General features: G+C 44.5%; 1 protein-coding gene across 1 annotated transcript in view; it reads left to right on the forward strand.

The window, feature by feature from the left end:
• LOC129699236 (uncharacterized) overlaps positions 1-10,291 on the forward strand; it is an 89,333-nt gene extending 79,042 nt beyond the window's left edge. Inside the window, exons 18-20 of the mRNA XM_055638852.1 lie at positions 1,628-1,785; positions 6,751-6,973; positions 9,267-10,291. Coding sequence (XP_055494827.1) covers positions 1,628-1,785; positions 6,751-6,973; positions 9,267-9,406 — 521 coding nt within the window. The 3' untranslated portion in view covers positions 9,407-10,291. The remainder of the gene's footprint in view (positions 1-1,627; positions 1,786-6,750; positions 6,974-9,266) is intronic.
• Positions 10,292-11,985: the final 1,694 nt, after the last annotated feature.

An 11,985-nucleotide genomic window follows, 5' to 3' on the forward strand; every position in this document is an offset into this window, starting at 1 on the left:
GACATTATTGCCATAGAGGGAGTGCAGAGAAGGTTCACCAGACTGATTCCTAGGATGTCAGGACTGTCTTATGAAGAAAGACTGGATAGACTTGGTTTATACTCTCTAGAATTTAGGAGATTGAGAGGGGATCTTATAGAAACTTACAAAATTCTTAAGGGGTGCCACAGGCTAGATGCAGGAAGATTGTTCCCACGATGTTTGGGGAAGTCCAGGACAAGGGGTCACAGCTTAAGGATAAGGGGGAAATCCTTTAAAAACCGAGATGAGAAGAACTTTTTTCACACAGAGAGTGTGGTGAATCTCTGGAACTCTCTGCCACAGGGGGTAGTTGAGGCCAGTTCATTGGCTATATTTAAGAGGGAGTTAGATGTGGCCCTTGTGGCTAAGGGGATCAGAGGGTATGGAGAGAAGGCAGGTACGGGATACTGAGTTAGATGATCAGCCATGATCATATTGAATGGCGGTGCAGGCTCGAAGGGCCGAATGGCCTACTCTTGCACCTAATTTCTATGTTTCTATGAATTGAAGAATGCAGGTGAACAGAGGGATCTGGGAATAACTGTGCACAGTTCCCTGAAAGTGGAATCTCATGTAGATAGGGTGGTAAAGAAAGCTTTTGGTGTGCTGCCCTTTATAAATCAGAGCATTGAGTATAGAAGTTGGGATATAATGTTAAAATTGTACAAGGCATTGGTGAGACCAATTCTGGATTATGGTGGACAATTTTGGTCGCCTAATTATAGGAAGGATGTCAACAAAATAGAGAGAGTACAGAGGAGATTTACTAGAATGTTGCCTGGGGTTTCAGCAACTAAGTTACAGAGAAAGGTTGAACAAGTTAGGGCTTTATTCTTTGGAGCGCAGAAGGTTAAGGGGGGACTTGATAGAGGTTTTTAAAATGATGAGAGGGATAGACAGAGTTGATGTGGACAAGCTTTTCCCACTGAGAGTAGGGAAGATTCAAACAAGGGGACATTACTTGAGAATTAAGGGACTGAAGTTTAGGGGTAACATGAGGGGGAACTTCTTTACTCAGAGAGTGATGGCTGTGTGGAATGAGCTTCCAGTGAAGGTGGTGGAGGCAGGTTCATTTTTATCATTTAAAAATAAATTGGATAGTTATATGGATGGGAAAGGAATGGAGGGTTATGGTCTGAGCGCAGGTAGATGGGACTAGGGGAGAATACGTGTTCGGCACGGACTAGAAGGGTTGAGATGGCCTGTTTCCGTGCTGTAATTGTTATATGGTTATATAGATGGTTTTCCCGCACTTGCAAATCTTTTACATTTTCAAGTATTGATATTGGTTTGTTGTCATGTGTACCGTGATACATCGAAAAACATAAACAAAATAAATGTTTAAGAAAGAACTGCAGATGCTGGAAAAAATCGAAGGTAGACGAGACCTTTAAAAATGCTGGAGAAACTCAGCGGGTGAGGCAGCATCCATGGAGAGAAGGAATAGGCGTACTTCCCTCCATAGATGCTGCCTCACCTGCTGAGTTTCTCCAGCATTTTTAAAGGTCTCAACCCCGTAAACAAAGTAAATGACCTTTGTATTCCATTATGTTTGATTCAAATTATTATCAGACAATTAACAAGGTTTTCTTTTTTTTAATTCTAGCCAGTAACCAGCCTCGAGTACCAGAGAGTGATACACCTGGGATAAACCGTGTTTCCTTTGCATATCGCCTCGGACTGGCTCGAGCTTTAACGCGTATAGATGAAAAATCCATCGAAGCTCAAAACTATTACAACGAAGTCATTAAAATGGCACCTGCGGTATTACAAGTTCATCATTTTCAATGTTATCAATAACACAATCTCCAGGTGTCCAATAATCATGTTTGGCCAAAGGTATACCCGTCTGATGAAGGGTCTCAACCCGAAACGCCTCTCCAGAAATGCTGCCTGTCCTGCTGAGTTACTCCAGCATTTTGTGTCGATTCCCATTAATTCCATGCTGCTTGGGGGCACAGTGACCCATTGAGTTAAACTGTGTGTCTAGATTCAATCAACCTGCCCATTTCTCTCGACGTAGTGAATGGCAGAGATGGGGGGGAGGGGGAGGATTGATGAATCATAAACGCTGCCGTTAATGTCACCCGAGAAACGCCTTGGAAAATGTCTTGGAATATTCTTCCAAATCCTTTGGCCACGTAGGGAGGGCAGCGTCAGCATCCTCTCCCTGGCCAACATTCCCAATATCAGTCTGAAGAAAGGTCTCTACATGAAACGTCACCCATTCCTTCTGCTGCTGAGTTACTCCAGCTTTATGTGCCTATCTTCAGTTTAAACCAACATCTGCAGTTCCTTCCTACACATTCCCAAATATTAAGTTTACGGTCACACACACCCAGTTCCAATAAGCAGCACAAGCCAGATTCCCTAAACAAGCACAAGCACAGTTTTCTTGCTCTCCTTAAAGCTCAGAAGTCAATTGAGGAAAGTTCGAGAAGGAATAAGAGAGTAAGGTCAGGGCCAATAGGGACCGCAGTTAGAGGGGAGGTGAATACCAAAGTCAAAGTGTTGTATATCAATGCGGGAAGTATAAGAAATAAAGTGGACGAGCTTGAGGCTCAGTTATAAATTGGCAAGTATGATGTTGTGGCAATTACAGAGACATGGCTGCAAGAGGGCCAGGGCTGGGAACTGAATATTCAAGGGTGTGCATCCTATCAAAAAGACAGACAGGTGGGCAGAGTGTGTGGGGTAGCTCTGTTGGTGAGGAATGAAAGCCAGTCCCTTGCAAGGGGTAATAATAATAATAATAATAAATTTTATTTATGGGCGCCTTTCAAGAGTCTCAAGGACACCTTACAAAAATTTAGCAGGTAGAGGAAAAACATGTAAGGGGAATGAAATAAATAGTAGAGACATGACTAATACACAAAGTAAAGACAGAATTCAATACAAAACACAGTATGAGGCAATTAATGCACAGATGAAAAGGGAGGGGGACGTGGGGCTAAGGATAGGCAGAGGTGAAGAGATGGGTCTTGAGGCGGGACTGGAAGATGGTGAGGGACACGGAATTGCGGATCAGTTGGGGGAGGGAGTTCCAGAGCCTGGGAGCTGCCCTGGAGAAGGCTCTGTCCCCTAAACTGCGGAGGTTGGACTTGTGGATGGAGAGGAGACCGGCTGATGTGGATCTGAGGGACCGTGAGGGTTGGTAGGGGAGAGGAGGTCAGTGAGATATGTGGGGGGCCAGATGGTGGAGGGCTTTGTAGGTGAGGATCAGGATTTTGTAGGTGATCCGGTGGGAGATGGGAAGCCAGTGAAGTTGTTTGAGGACTGGAGTGACATTGAAACAGGAGATATGGAGTCAGTATGGATAGAACTAAGGAATTGTAAGGGTAAAAAGACCCTAATGGGACTAATCTACAGGCCCCCAAACAGTAGGGGTGTAAATTGAATCAGGAGTTAAAATTGGCATGTCGTAAAGGTAATGCTACGTTTGTTATGGGAGATTTCAACATGCAGATAGACTGGGAAAATCAGGTTGGTACAGGACTCCAAGAAAGGGAGTTTGTGGAGTGCCTCAATGATGGATTCTTACAGCAGCTTGTACTGGAGCCTACCAGCGAGAGGCAATTCTGGATTTAGTTATTGTATAATGACCCGGATTTGATAAGGGAACTTGAGGTTAAGGAGCCATTAGGAGGTAGTGACCATATTATTGTCAGGTTGAATCTACAATTTGAGAGTGAGAAAGGTAAATCAGAGGTGTCAGTATTACAGTTGAACAAAGGGGACTATGGGGCCATGAGGGAGGAGCTGGCCAAAGTTGACTGGAAAGATACCCTAGCAGGGTTGACAGTGGAACAACAAGGGCAGGTATTTCTGGGAATAATACAGAAGGTGCAGGATCAGTTCATTCCAAAGAGGAAGAAAGATTCCATGAGGAGTAAGGGGTGACCGTGGCTGACAAGGGACGTCAGGGACAGTATAAAAATAAAATAGTACAACGTAGCAAAGATGAGCGGGAAGCCAGAGGATTGGGTAATGTTTAAAGAGCAACAGAAGATAACTAAAAAGGCAATAGGGGGAGAAAAGATGAGGTACGAAGGTAAGCAAGCCAAGAATATAAAGCAGGATAGTAAAAGTTTTTAAGGTATGTGAAGAGGAAAACATTAGTTAATGTGGATTCCTTGAAAACTGAAACAGGTGAATGTATTATGGGGAACAAGGAAATGGCAGATGAGTTGAACAGGTACTTTGGATCCGTCTTCACTAAGGACATAAACAATCTTCCTGATGAACTAGTGGCCAGAGGATCTGGGGTGACGGAGGAACTGAAGGAAATCCACATTAGGCAGGAAATGGTGCTGGGTAGACTGATGGGACTGAAGGCTGATAAATCCCCAGGGCCTGATGGTCTGCATCCCAGGGTTCTCGAGGAAGTGGCTCTAGAAATCGTGGACGCATTGATGATCATTTTCCAATATTCTATAGATTCAGGATCAGTTCCTGTGGATTGGAGGGTAGCTAATCTATCCAACTTTTTAACAAAGGCAGGAGAGAGAAAACAGGGAATTATAGACCAGTTAGCCTGACATCGGTGGTGGGGAAGATGCTGGAGTCAATTATAAAAGATGAAATAGCGGCACATTTGGATAGCAGTAACAGGATCGGTCCGAGTCAGCATGGATTTACGAAGGGGAAATCATGCTTGACTAATCTTCTGGAATTTTTTGAGGATGTAACTAGGAAAATGGACAAGGGAGAGCCAGTGGATGTAGTGTACCTGGACTTTCAGAAAGCATTTGATAAGGTCCCACATAGGAGATTAGTGGGCAAAATTAGGGCACATGATATTGGGGGTAGCGTGCTGACATGAATAGAAAATTAGTTAGCAGACAGGAAACAAAGAGTAGGGATTAACGGGTCCCTTTCAGAATGGCAGGCAGTGACTAGTGGGGTACCACAAGGCTCGGTGCTGGGACCGCAGCTATTTACAATATACATCAATGATTTGGATGAAGGAATTACTTAACATTAGCAAATTTGCAGATGACACAAAGCTGGTTGGCAGTGTGAACTGTGAGGAGGATGCTATGAGAATGCAGGGTGACTTAGACAGGTTGGGTGAGTTGGCAAATGCAGTTTAATGTGGATAAATGTGAGGTTATCCGCTTTGGTAGCAAAAACAGGAAGGCAGATTACTATCTAAATGGCGTGGTTGGGAAAAGGGGAAGTACAACGGGATCTGGGGGTCCTTGTTCATCAGTCAATGAAAGTAAGCATGCAGGTTCAGCAGGCAGTGAAGAAAGTGAATGGCATGTTGGCCTTCATAACAAGAGGAGTTGAGTATAGAAGCAAAGAGGTCCTTCTGCAGTTGTACGGGGCCCTGGTGAGACCACATCTGGATTGTGTGTGTAATTTTGGTCTCTAAATTTGAGGAAGGACATTCTTGCTATTGAGGGAGTGCAACTTAGGTTCACAAGGTTAATTCCCGGGATGGCGGGACTGTCATATGCTGAGGGAATGGAGAGGCTGGGCTTGTACACTCTAGAATTGAGATGGATGAGAGGGGATTTTATTGAAACATATAAGATTACTAATGGTTTGGACACACTAGAGCAGGGATCAGCAACCTACTGCCCTACAGTAACCCGCCCGTAATCATCCGGCCCACAGGCGGGTTTTTTTACAATTAGTCCTGGGGCTCGCAGGCGACATGGAACCTGCAGAAAACAAATTGAAAAACACATGAAAACAACACCAAGTGTCACACTAGTTCATATGTCTTATTACTAACGTCTGTATTATTTGTATGTATTATTACTAATTTAGTTAGTATGCATTATTATTACCTCCAATTATTACCTATGGCGATAGATGTGGCCTGCCATTTGCTCACAGACATGATTCCTGGCCCCTATGCAAAACAAGGTTGCCAACCGCTGCGCTAGATGCAGGAATCATGTTCGCGATGTTGGGGGAGTCCAGATCCAGGGGCCACAGTTTAAGAATAAGGGCTAAGCCATTTAGAACGGAGACGAGGAAACACCTTTACACACAGAGAGTTGGGAGTCTGGAATTCTCTGCCTCAGAGGGCGGTGGAGGCCGGTTCTCTGGATACTTTCAAGAGAGAGCTAGATAGGGCTCTTAAATATAGCGGAGTCAGGAGATGTGGGGAGAAGGCAGGAACGGGGTACTGATTGGGGATGATCAGCCATGATCACATTGAATGACGGTGATGGCTCGAAGGGCCGAATGGCCTACTCCTGCACCTATTGTCTATTGACATTGCTACTTTGAATATTTCTGCCAATTAGATCAGTTTTGATATACAGCGTGGAAACAGGCCCTTCGGCCCACCGAGTCCGCACTGACCAGTGATCCCCGCACACTAACACTATCCTACACTAGGGACAATTTTTATAATTTTGCCAAGCCAATTATGTCTTGGGAGTGTGGGAGGAAACCGAAGATCTCGGAGCAAACCCACGCATGTCATGGGTAGTACGTACAAACTCCGTAGAGACAGCACCCATAGTCAAGATGGAACCCGGGTCTCTGGGGCCGTAAGGTAGCAACTCTACCGCTGCGCCACCGTGCCACTCAATGTCTGATCCTGAGACATTGTGACCTTGCCTTAGCTAATAATTTCCAGAGTTTACTACCTGATAATGTTAAGTTCACTTTTGCATGAGATAAAATTGACTAAGATAGCATGTTTAAGCATTTAACGCAAATCTAAATTCATGGCTAAAGGAAGTGAAATGAGTTGCGATTTTCCAGGTACACGATGCTTACATCGAGTTCGCAAATCTTCTCCTGAAAACCGACCCTTTGCAAGCTGTGGACATTTACGCTAAGTTTCCAGTGAAACCCATCGAGGAACAGACCTACAATGACGCTTTCATTACTGGAGAAATAGTCCGTCTTTTAATGAAAAGTGAAAAATTCGATGACCCTCGTCTGGGTTCAAATATGATTGCTTATGGGAAAGTAATGGGACTCGGTGCGTATATGAATCATCTCTGGCATGTAAAATTACTAAACTGTGTGCAACATAGCAACTGGCAATTTTTTTAATGTGAGTAGTTATTTGGTAAAAACAGGCCCTTAAGCTCACCTTGTCCATGCCGACCATACTGTGCTAGTCCCATACTGTGCATTTGCCCCAATAGCCCTCTGGAGCCTTCCCATCCATAAATCGTCCAAATTTAGTATAAAAGTCATAAATTAATTTTCTTCTTTAGCTTTTTCTGGCAGCTCATTCAAGATACGTAGTGAAAAAAATATACACTCCTTAAATCCTCTACCCTTTCACCTTTGACCTATGCACTCCAGCTTTAGAATCCTTGACCTTGGGGAAAAAGACAGGGCTGTTGAGGCACATCAGAAGGCTGCGTGTTTGAATCACGTCGGGGTCACCAATGTAGATGCACCAAACGTCGTGAATAAACGGTTTCTTTATTCAGGCAAGATATACATGCAGGTTTAGTCATTGTTGCTGCTGCAAGGCTCGAGCTGAGCTCCTGCTGAGGTGGCAGGACACTCACGCCAAGCGAGAGGATGAGGAGGAGCGAGAGGGAAGGTTGACCCGGGGTTCGTTATATACTCAGGGACACCCCTATACCCCGTGACAACTCTTTCCCGCCATTGCCCAGTCACGTGACCCTACCCCTGCCCCCGACTGCCGAGGGTTCGTGTAGCAAGTGGCCAGACAACAGGGCATTCACTTTACCCTTGCCCCTCATGATTGCATACTCCTCAATAAAGTCACCCATCAGCCTCCTTCGCTTCATAGAAATACGTAAGTCCCAACCTATCCCTACAACCCAAGCCTTCAAGACCAGGTAACATCCTGGTGAAGCTTGTTTGAACCCTTTCCAATGTAACCACATCCCTCCGATAGCTGGGTGACCAGAACTGCACACAGTATTCCTGGTGTGGTCTCACCAACAACTTAACGTAACCGCTCAGTAAAATATGTGAATCTTTAAAGAGAACACATAAATTAAAAATAGTTGAAGCACGTACAGAAACAACATTTAAAAAACCTTTGGGCAGGTACATGGACAGGAAAGGTTTCGAGGAATTGGGGTCATACCTGGGCAAATGGGACTAGCTTTGATGGGACATCTTGGTCAGCAAGGCACAGTTGGGCCGAAGGGCCTATTTCCACAATGTGCGACCATGAATGTAAAGATTATTGTGATATTCAAAAGGAAGAACATCTTTCATTGTATGCTCGATCAATAGGTAACATCATACGACAGACAAGAAATAATTACCATTTAACATATGCCCATCTTTAAAATAGAATCATCGAGTGATACAGCATGGAAACAGACCCTTCGGCCCAACTTGCCCACAACGGCTAACATGTCCCAGCTATACTAGTCCCACCTGCCTGCTTTGGGCCATATCCCTTCAAACCTGTCCTATACATGTATCTATCTAACTGTTTCTTAAAAATTGGAATAGTCCCAGTCTCATCTGGCAGCTTGTTCCATACACCCACCACCCTTTGTGTGATAAAAATGATCCCTCAGATTCCTATTAAATCTTTTCCCCTTCACCTTGAACCCATGTCCTCTGGTCATCAATTCACCTGCTCTGTGCATCTACCCGATCTATTCTACTCATGATCTTATGCACCTCTATAAGATCACCCCTCATCCTCCTGCACGTCAAGGAATAGAGACCCAAACGAAGGAATAGAGTCCCAGTTTTGTTGTACAGTTCCCCTCAGTCCGCCTTAACCTATCTGATCTCCCAGTGGCTCAGCACTTCAACTCCCCCTCCCATTCCCAATCTGACCTTTCTGTCCTGGGCCATCTCCATTGTCAGAGTGAGGCCCAGCACAAATTGGAGGGACAGCACCTCATATTTCGCTTGGGTAGTTTACACCCCAGCGGCATGGACATTGACTTCTCTAACTTCAGATAGCCCTTGCTTTCTCTCTCCTTCCCCTTCCCCTTCCCAGTTCTCCCACTACTCTTACTGTCTCCAACTATATTCTATCTTTGTCCCGCCCCCTCCACTGACATCAGTCTGAAGAAGGGTCTCGACCCGAAACGTCACCCATTCCTTCTCTCCAGAGATGCTGCCTCACCCGCTGAGTTACTCCAGTATTTTGTATCTACCCCAGCTTACTCAACCTCTCCCTAAAGCTCAGACCCTCTAGTCCTGGCAACATCCTCGTAAATGTAGAAGAAATTGCAAGAAAACGATGAATATTCCGCTGCATCCGTCCCTGTTTACATTTTCAGTGCCATTCCTGAAATATTTGCATTGTTTTGCAGCCTCTATCGACGGTTACATTAACACTCTTGACCATAAATTGAAGACTCAACTTCTGATGAAGATCTACGCAGGGATCCACGGGAAACCTCTCAACGATCCAGAACTTAAAGCATTCTTCACATTCAAGCATTGGATATAGAATTACTTTGCTATCAGTAATAAAATGGCACGTCAGCACCGAGAGAATCTGAACATCAAATGCATCCTGCCGAACACAAACACGTTAAAAGTTTTGGAAACTGCGTTCAACTTTCTATAAGCCCAAACAAGTACCACTTTCAGTGTTTTCCCTCAGTTTACTCAACACATTCTGTACATTCAAAGATAATTCTGTAGTTCCCATCATCATTACAAGTTCTAAAGTGATTCCCCCCCACCCCTGTAACAAAAGTTGAAATGATTGAACCCTTCACAAAATCTCCTCCAGGATTATAATTGGTTATTTATTTGACTAAATAATTCCCATCATTTTCCAGAAGCTGGCGTTTATATTGAACTACATTTGTATATGACTACTCCTCAATGTAGTTTACATAGTTTACTAACTACGTTTGCCACTATGAAGCTTTACAGTAATCTGTTTTACTTTCAACAGCACTTCTTGGTCATTCTGGAGCATATTCCACTCAAGAATTCTCAAGCCATTTGTCCCAAAATTGGTAGCTCCCATCAAGTGATGCTTTGTCATTTTACTTTATGCCACCTTGCTGCAGTACCTCTTCAAATTCATAGGCAGAATCATTTGTAATTTATTGCTATCTCAAGCTAATTCATGTTTAACCTCCGGTGGACTTGAATTAAATTATTAAAATAGCAAAATATTGTTTTAAGTTCCGTCTTCACTGTAATACTGTGTCAGACTTGTGCAGGTTTCTTGTTCATCACAGGGACTTTGTCAGTGCAATAAAAACTGAGTATGTATCAATAGACCAGAGTATACAACTCCACCCAAACTTCACAAGTTTAACAACATCAACAAAATGGTTTAGTTTAGTCTATTATTGTCATGTGTGGCGAGGTAGAGATTCCTCCAGCACGTGGCTTTAAATGGTGCTCTTTGCAAGCCTTATGGCTGGAGTCAGCAGATTGTAATCATGTATTGTCTTTCCGCAGCTTTTCACTGTACCTCGGTACACGTAACAATAAACTAAACTCAACTCAAAACCTTTCATAGACACAGAACACTGGAGTAGCTCGACGGGAACAGGCAACATCTCTGGAGAGTAGCAACGGGTGAAGTTTCGGGCCGAGACCCTTCTTCAATGCAATCCAATCAAAAACATGATTCCAATCAAGCTGTCCACAGTGTACAGATAAGGGGGTAAATGGATCCATTATTTCACCCTCTCACAGAGATTCCCATGTCCCACCCATGACCTCACCCACCTTCTCCGCTACCTTGACTCACATGCGTGTGGTTTTACTTTTAGATTCCCAGCATCTGCAGTTTTGTTTCAATTATTTAAATCTTGTGTGACCTCCGGTGCGATATTCACCCTGATCAGAATATAATAAACACACTCCAAGGATACCCGAACACAAAACGTACTGTTTATTCCTCCTCCATTCCTTCACATCTCGACACCACGTCCAAAACTGCCAAATCTAAAACATTCACAGTCATCTTCAGGCGCAGCAGCATCTATGGAGCGAAATCCTATTTCCTTTGCTCCATAGATGCTGCTGCACCCACTGAGTTTCTCCAGCAATTTTGTCTACCTTCGATTTTCCAGCATCTACAGTTCCTTCTTAAAATCAGTCATCTTCAGCTTTGGAATGACCCTTGCCATGTCCATGCCCCTTGCTCGTGCCAATAGATGTAATCTCACGATACGATAGAACTTTATTTATCCCAGAAGGAAAATTGATCTGCCAACAGTCATAAAACACAAGATACAAGAAACATGAGATGACACAGAGAGTGGTGAGTCTGTGGAATTCTCTGCCTCAGAGGGCGGTGGAGGCCGGTTCTCTGGATACTTTCAAGAGAGAGCTAAATAGGGCTCTTAAAGATAGCGGAGTCAGGGGATATGGGGAGAAGGCAGGAATGGGGTACTGATTGTGGATGATCAGCCATGATCACAGTGGAAACATAGAAATTAGGTGCAGGAGTAGGCCATTCGGCCCTTTGAGCCATGCATCGCTATTCAATATGATCAGCCATGATCACATTGAATGGCGGTGCTGGCTCGAAGGGGCCAAATGGCCTACTACTGCACCTATTGTCTATCGTCTAAAGTGACGAGTGGAAAGGCTTGGGGGATGTGCAAACATTGGGGGGCGGGAGGGAGTCAGTCTCAGTCTACCCCACGACAGAAGGGGGAGGAGTTGTACAGTTTGATAGCCACAGGGAAGAAGGATCTCCTGTGGCGTTCTGTGCTGCATCTTGGTGGAACCAGTCTGTTGCTGAAGGTGCTCCTCAGGTTGACCAGTGTGTTAAGGAGGGGGTCCACGAGTGTAAAGAGGGAGGCATAGGAATCTGACATCAGGAATGATGTCTATGTGGCCGGCCTTATCTCCTGGCACCCACCATCTGGTGAACAAGATATTTCTCAGCAGCCAAGTGCAGTTTTTCTCAGTTCCCAGGCAGGGTCTTTGACCCGAAACATGAACCATTTCACTTTCCACTGAGGCTGCCCAACCTGCTCAGTTTCTCCACCGGCATCTGCGTTCTTCTTTATCTTCACATCACCGCTGCTGGTTCAAAGGCCCGAATGG

Source organism: Leucoraja erinacea, chromosome 8, assembly GCF_028641065.1.
Source record: "Leucoraja erinacea ecotype New England chromosome 8, Leri_hhj_1, whole genome shotgun sequence".
In the NCBI taxonomy this organism is placed as follows: Eukaryota; Metazoa; Chordata; class Chondrichthyes; order Rajiformes; family Rajidae; genus Leucoraja; species Leucoraja erinaceus.